The following is a 7,937-nucleotide window of genomic DNA, read 5'->3' as shown; positions in this document are numbered from 1 at the left end:
GAAACACATTCAAATCTTCCTCTTCCAATTCCAATTCCAATTCCCACAAACCTGCAATTCACCAAACCCTAACCCTAACCACCATCCCAAATCCTCCTGCGCCGCCGGCCGCCGTCTAACCACCACCATCCACCGCAAAAACCACCACCGTCATCGGAAAACGAGTTCCGGCCGGCAGCCATCAAACACCGGCGCCCTTCGTCATCAACACTGACCTGCTAACCATCACCTTCTTCATCACACCACCACAACCCCCGCCGTTCATGACCTTCAACGGATACAGGCCATCGGCCATTTGCCGGAAAACCATCTCAGCCGTCGGCAATATTCGCCGAAGCATCCATCCATCAACACTGCCACCACTCAGATCAGTGGTGGCAGGTCATCACCCTTAAACACTGGAGGTTAACCCACCGGAAAACCGTTAACCGGAGCTCGTTTTTCCGGTGAACTGGGCTGACCTTATCTGTTCATATTCCTTCCGTTGTTAATAGATAGAGTTTCGCAGATCTAACAAACAAAGAAACTCAAAATATAATATAATCGTCGGAGGAAACTGTACCGGATGATAATAATAATATTATTACTTCCTCCTCGGTGTTTACGAGCTCGATTGACGGTTTATTAGAGACGAGGAGTGACATGAATTTGGTGAAAGATGAGCCGGTCGATTTGGAATTGGTGCGGAATACGTCGTCACCAGATACGTTTGATCCAGCAGGTGATGGGTGGTGATGGCGGTGGTGGCATGTGGTGGCTGGTTGGTGATGGTGGTAGTTCTGAAGATGATGAATGTTATATTGAGGAAGATGAATGTTATATTGAAGAAGTTGCAGGTATAGGTGAAAAGACAAAAATGCCCTCACATGCGTCTCACGTGAGGGCATTTAACTGAGTTTTTCTAACCCAGTTAGCGTAAAGGACATAACGTGTAGAAAAAAAAAAAGTTTAAAGTACACCGCCTGCAATGAAACTTAGAAAAGGACACGAACCGGTTTTTGGCTTTTTTTAAAGGACAAAATTTGTAATTCTGTCTATTTTTATCTTATCATATATCTTTCACGGACAAAAAAAAATTATTTGAATCTTTTTTATTTAGGCTTTGGTGCATAAGATAAATGTGACATGACATGAGAAACGAACTAACTTAATGATCAATTCGTATGTTGTTTAATCTCCTTTTTTGATTAAAAGGTATGATTTTTATTAAAAAAAAGATAAGCTATCCCTAAAAATTATTTTTTAGAAACTCTAAAATAGAAAAAATATGCTTTTTAATTAAAGAAATGTTTTTTTGCGTAAACAATTATTTTTGTTATTTTTAAAAACTTAAAAAACTGTTTTATAATATGCAAAAAAAAAAATAATAAAAAATAAACGAAAAACTCTTTAAAGTATAAAAAAACTATTTTTATATAATAATGATAATAAAAGATAACAAAATGATAAATGAAAAATAAAAAGGTTTAAATCGTATTAATGTAAAACTTTAGGGATGATAAATATGTTTAGTAAAACTGAAGCGGAATGCGACAAATTGTTGTCTATGGTTATGCTTTGGGATTTATTATTATAATAAGTTGTGTAAGAGATATGTGTATATATAATTGTTTGCAACACCATTACACCCTTAAAACAAAAACCTATCATTTGCTGACTGGACGTCACATGGCGCAAAACGTCCCGTTTTATAGCCTTTTCACTACACATAACCTTATTAAATCTACACTTTTAATATTTTTATGTGTGATTCTTTAGTGTGTTCAGATATACCGATAGATCAATCATTAATTAACATTCATAATTATAAGCTTGTTACACCTAATATTCCCATATGCTATGTAGAGTCCTCACTTAATCACTTAATCTATATATATAGCTAATATATTATTAGTTTGTTAAGACACTAATAAGTAAACGTCATTGATTTTGTCATTTCTGGCACATATAATTAATGACTGTAAGATTTATTTATTCATACATTTTCGTATCTTCGACTAATCCCATGTTACCACTATGTTCATAACATACAGACATGTCTTTTGGTCCTCATTATTATTTTACTGATTTTGATTTAGTCAAAGTTGGCGTATATATAATTAACAAATTTCTATCTATGATATCATTTATGACCTACAGTTTTTTTAGACAAGAGGTATGAGAAGAAAATAAATCCATATTGCATTAAAGTATTATTAAATGAAGCTACCAGCTGTGAGAAGTTAGTCACCGCCACCTACCCCACCCCATCCCTTCGCTCACAAGTGATCATGTGACTCACAAGTGGTCACGTATTCACACCCACCCTGCCCTGAAGATCAACCCCACCTCATCCCTTTAGAATGTGAACCTCAATATATAAAATAAATAAAGAATAAAAATAGAGAATATAAATTTAATAATAATAAAAATAATAGTATGTATTCAATTTAAATTAGAAGATTAACATATTTTTGAGTAATGACAAGATTATGTGTTGTGGTTAATTAAAGTGTCACGTAGTTGCCCTTTAAGTCATTGACTTAAACTAACCAGCCGTTTAACAAGGGTGTTGCTTAACTAGATACAAGAAAATTAAAAAAAAAATATGACTGGTTGAAACGGGGAATGACCCCCATCTTTTGAGCCTATTAGGCGTACCCCATTGATGAGAAGAGGCCGGGGATGGGAGTGTTACCTGGAGAGTGTTGTGGTTTGGAGCATGGTTAAAGGCTTAAGTGGATGGGAGTGACGCTTCTCCACCTCCACAAAACATGTTCTAACGGAGACGGAAGAAATTAAGTATCGATGGCTGGCGATGGCAATATATTTAATTTAAAACTAGTAACTGATGAAAATAAATGTAATCTGATAATAAATGAATGTTATAAAAATGCTATCAAGACTTTTAGGAAAGCAGCATATATACGTATGCATACTTGATACTTACGTACGTCACATTCAGATTCAAATAATTGACTTTTGTAGAAAAGTCGATGGAGATATACATATTTTATTTATAATAGGAAAGTTTGTTAAGGACGTGTAATGATTCGTAAGCTAACGCGTCTGCATACTGACGTCAGGATGCTCAACTAATTATAAATGTGAAGTATATATAGTCTTTCCTTGTGCCCAATTTTTGTTCATTCACACCCATCAAAATATTATTATTTTTCTTCATCTTTCTTTCTTTCTTTCTAGGCACACAGTGAAGTTGAAACACGTTTAATTAAAGACATGCACATGGCTGAGATTCACATCATGAATGATGATGGTGAAGTCACAAGCAAACACATGCAAGGTGATCAGTATAATTTGCACTTAGAGGTGCCTGATTCCAAAGAAGACCGGAATGAGATTTATCAACCACCAGACGATTGGCTTCCCATCAAGCAGTCGAGAATAGGGAATTCTTGGACGGCGACATTCCATTTGCTTTGCTCTGGAATCGGAATCCAAACGCTCTCTCTCCCCCTCGCCTTCGTATACCTAGGCTGGTAAGTATTATCGCGACTTAATTAATCTACAGTAAAAGCAACCGCTTTAGGTCCTCAATTTAAAAAAAAAAAAAAAAAAAGAACAACTTTTTAATATATATATATTTTAAGCTGGAACGTCCAAAATAAAACACCCATAAAATAACATTAAACCTCAATGTTAACCTTATACGTTTTGACGTTATAAATTTTTTTATACATTTTGATAACTTTTACAAAAAGACCTCAATTTCAATGTTCTTCTTTTGCAATTAAATATGTTGACCGTCAATGCATGGATCTACATAATAAACTCTAAATAATATATTTTTCTATACAGGTTTTGGGGGATTGTGTGCTTGTTTTTGGCATTTGTATGGCAGCTCTACACCATTGGATTGCTAGTGAGTCTTCACGAATCCGTCCCTAGTACTCGCATCAGTAGATACCTTCAACTTTCTATGGCAGCCTTCGGTATACTATATTTTACATGTAAAGAATGGATCGATCTTTGCATAAGTATTTATTATTTTGAATACCTTTTGTAGGTGTAAAATTGGGGAAGATTTTAGCCATTTTCCCAGTGATGTATCTTTCAGGAGGCACATGTGTGATGTTCATAATCACAGGGGGTGGAACCATGAAGCAATTCTATCAACTCTTGTGCGAGGATTGTTCTTCCAAACACCCTTTGACAACAACCGAATGGTTCTTGGTTTTCGTTTGTATTGCAATTCTTGTGTCTCTGTTCTGTCCAAACTTGCATTCGGTGTCTTTGGTTTCGTTTCTTGGAGCCATCATGGCTGTTGGATATTGTACGATCTTATGGATCATGTTTGTTGCGAAAGGAAAGGTAGATGGCGTGGTTTATGATCCATCGGAAGCAGTCACAACCGAATCTGGTCAAGTTCGGGGTATCTTTAATGCACTTGGGATCATTGCACTTGCATTTAGAGGACATAATGTTGTGTTGGAGATACAAGGTACAATGCCATCAACCCCAAATCGCGCATCGTCGAAGTTCATGTTGAAAGGGATGATAGCATCATATCTTGTTATTGCAATGTGTTTCTTCCCCATAGCAATTGTTGGATATTGGGCATTCGGAAACAAGGTTAGCAAAACTGAAAAATCAATAGTTTCTTGTTGTAGTTGGTTGGTTTGGGACGAAATAGATAATTCAAGATGGTTTTTGAAACTTTTAGACCATTTACTACCCCTTTAAACAAACTTCACAAGTTTGCTTATGCTGTGTGACAAGCGAACTCCATAGAATATTTCAACAACTTTAAATGGTTTTTCACCAATCCTTATGGAGTTCATCCAAGCGAACTTCGAGTTTGTTTATAAGGGTAGTGAAATGTATGGAAATACAAGAAGTACCAGTGTCATTCCTATATCACCTTCAAATAAAAAATAATTGAAATTTTTTATTAACAACCTTAATGTTTAAGTTCATTTTTTTGTGCCGTTGCAGGTTCCAACTAACGGAGGAATGCTAACCGCAATCTCCACCACCCTTAACTACCACACATCGAAATCATTGCTAGGTCTTATATACATGCAAGTTATCATAAGTTGTGTCACTGCTTTCCAAATATACAGCATGGTTGTCTATGACAACTTGGAGCGTGCATACGCAAGTAGAACAAGACATGAATGCACAAAGCAAATCCGTATGAGTATCCGAATTTTCTTCGGCGGTTTAACTTTCTTTATATCGGTGGCATTCCCATTTCTGCCGAGCCTGGCGCTACTTATCGGAGGGATTTCCTTGCATTTGACGTTCGGTTACCCGTCTCTCATGTGGATTGCAATCAAGAGACCACCAATGAGATCCGTAAAGTGGTGGGTTAACCTTACACTTGGTTGTTTAGGCACAACACTAAGTGTTTTGGTAGTTGTTGGTGCGGTATGGAACTTGGTTTGTAGAGGTTTAGATGCCAACTTCTTCCATCCACATTGAAATAGGTCAAGTTCAACTCAACATCGACAAGAGAATTATTGAATTAATTAGCTAGGATAAAAAAAAGGTCTTAATTCTTACATTTTTTAAACAAAATATCATTTAAAGAAAGAATGTAGAAGTTTCGTGGTTTGAATTACGATCCATCTTAGTTGTCAAGTACGATACACAAGCTGTACCCAAGTGAAGGAGATGAGTCTTAACTACCAAAACGAAGACACGTCATATTAAATTGTACATATGATTATATATCAAACAGATATGCTCTTTTTAACATGTTATGAATCTCAAGACATTCTTAGAATTATCATATTTATTTTTCTTTTATTTCAAGAATAATTTTATTTCAAATGGAACGAAAATAAATGAGATCTGCGTTTGTATACACTTCCAACAAATAGCCTTGACCTTTAATTTGCAATTTGCACGAACATACAGTTAGGATTAAACGCACATACGAAACTGAACACACAAACAAAAGCAATAAACGAACACGAGGATTTAACGTGGTTCGGTCTAAACTGACCTACGTCCACGGGTGGCAACTAGATATTCTTTATTGAGTGACCAAATATTACAAGTACATAATGTTGTTTATATAGAGACTGAACTAGGGTTAGTAAATTATTATGCAAGAAATCTAAACCGGGCCGGGCTTGGGCCCGACCGCCCACACCCGTCTCCTCTTTTGACTTCATATAATAAACCGGGCCAACAAGGCCTACGAACCCAACAATCTCCCACTCGGAGGCCTTGAGTACTCTCGTCTGCACTCCTGATTGTACTTCTGTAATCTGAACATTAAACTTCTTCTAGTTGCCACCGTCTTCTCATCAATTAACCTGAAGGCCCGTTGAAGCTCCCCGGAGCTCCAACACGTCAGTCACGGCTGAAACTGCCCCTGACCCATTCTCTGTCCCTACCGGCTCCCACTGTAACGAACTACCGGATCCTGAGATAACCTGAGAACAAGCACTCTCCATATTCAGCAAGTAATTCATTGGAGAGACTTTTACAGCTGGAATACTGGTTTTCTTAATCCACTGTCGACCTGGAACTGTAACTGAAACACGACCTGTGCTCCCACTGTCACGATGTCCCCCAACTGATTTAACCTTCCTAGCTCGTTCATCCTGAATCTTCACTTTGGCTCTGGGTTTGTTACTTGCAAAACGAACCTTCTTCTGCCCACGAGATTCTGTGAACCGGACTTTGTCTTTCACCAAAACTGGATCCACTCCTTTCGATGACATGCCGACCATATACAATGAACCCATTTTCGTGCCACGAGCAACCATAAGATTCCCTTTGACTACCTTCCACTGCCCATTCCCGAACTTAACATCGTGCCCCTGGTCATCCAACTGCCCAACTGACATCAAACGTTTCTTCAAACTTGGAATAACCCTTACGTCTTTCAAAGTCCAAGAAGTACCGGCTGAAGTTATCAAATCAACGTCTCCCATACCCGTAACCTCTAAAATATCATCATTCGCTAGTCGAACCTTTCCAAAATCCCCAAATTTAAGATTCTTCATCGTTTCACTACATTGAGTGGCATGAAACGATGCACCAGAATCCATCACCCAAGTATCAACGCTACTCTCAACACTACAAACCAAAGCCTCATCACTACTGACCCCGTCATCTGTGTCGTCTTCTGTAACGTTCACCTCTTTCATACCATTCGGACACTGATTCCTGAAGTGTCCTTTCTCTTTACAACCCCAACATTCAATATCCTTACGAGTCTTAGACTGACTCCTCTTCCTGCTCCCACTGCCTCGCTGTTTTCCCCTACCTCTACCTTCTGTGACTAGCATATTGCCTGATGATTCACCTGAACTTCTGCGTCTTGAATCTTCTCCCAGAATCAGATCTCGAACCCCATCGAAAGTAATATTTGTAGACGAACTACAAACTGCAGTCACTGTTTGCGACCAACTGTCGGGCAAAGAGGATAATAACAAGAGGCCTTGAACTTCATCATCAAACTTAATGTCAACTGACACTAAGCGGGACAAGATCGAATTAAGATTATTGATATGAGTTGTAACTGACCCACCCTCTTTCATTCTTGTTGTCACTAGCTCTCGGATAAGATAGACTTTATTCGCTGCCGAAGGCTTCTCATACATGTTGGATAGCGCCTCCATCATACCACGTGCTGTGGTTTCTTTCATGATGTTAAACGCCACATCTTCCGACAACGACAAAGTAATACAAGCCCTAGCTTTCTTGTCTAACTTCTTCCAATCTGCTTCTGACATCTTTTCTGGTTTTTCATCCTCAAGCACTACATCTAAGTCTTTCTGACAAAGTAACGCTTCAATCTGCATCTTCCACCAACCAAATTTCTGTCCATCAAACTTCTGTATCGAAACCTTTCCATCTTCTGCCATGACAATGACTAAAACGGAAAAACTAGATAAAACACATACAAACACGCAATGGCACGGGCCTGAACTTAACGACTGTTCTACTGAACTCTGTTAAACAATCAACCTATTTAA

The 7,937-nt window shown here is 37.9% G+C and overlaps 1 protein-coding gene across 1 annotated transcript; it reads left to right on the top strand.

Annotated features, from left to right (window-relative positions):
* Positions 1 to 3,183: 3,183 nt before the first annotated feature.
* LOC143532286 (lysine histidine transporter-like 7) lies at positions 3,184 to 5,664 on the top strand. The gene is made up of 4 exons (XM_077027375.1): positions 3,184 to 3,479; positions 3,799 to 3,932; positions 4,007 to 4,572; positions 4,936 to 5,664. The coding sequence occupies exons 1-4, from the start codon at positions 3,220 to 3,222 to the stop codon at positions 5,422 to 5,424; spliced, it is 1,449 nt and encodes a 482-aa protein (XP_076883490.1). The 5' UTR covers positions 3,184 to 3,219; the 3' UTR covers positions 5,425 to 5,664.
* The last annotated feature ends 2,273 nt before the right edge of the window (positions 5,665 to 7,937 follow it).

This window comes from Bidens hawaiensis, unplaced genomic scaffold, assembly GCF_021521415.1.
Source record: "Bidens hawaiensis isolate Kalapana, Puna unplaced genomic scaffold, B.hawaiensis_p1.1 tig00009425_1, whole genome shotgun sequence".
Classification (NCBI taxonomy): domain Eukaryota; kingdom Viridiplantae; phylum Streptophyta; class Magnoliopsida; order Asterales; family Asteraceae; genus Bidens; species Bidens hawaiensis.
The sequence above is the reverse complement of the archived record's forward strand: the minus strand, read 5'-3'. Positions and strand labels throughout refer to the sequence as shown.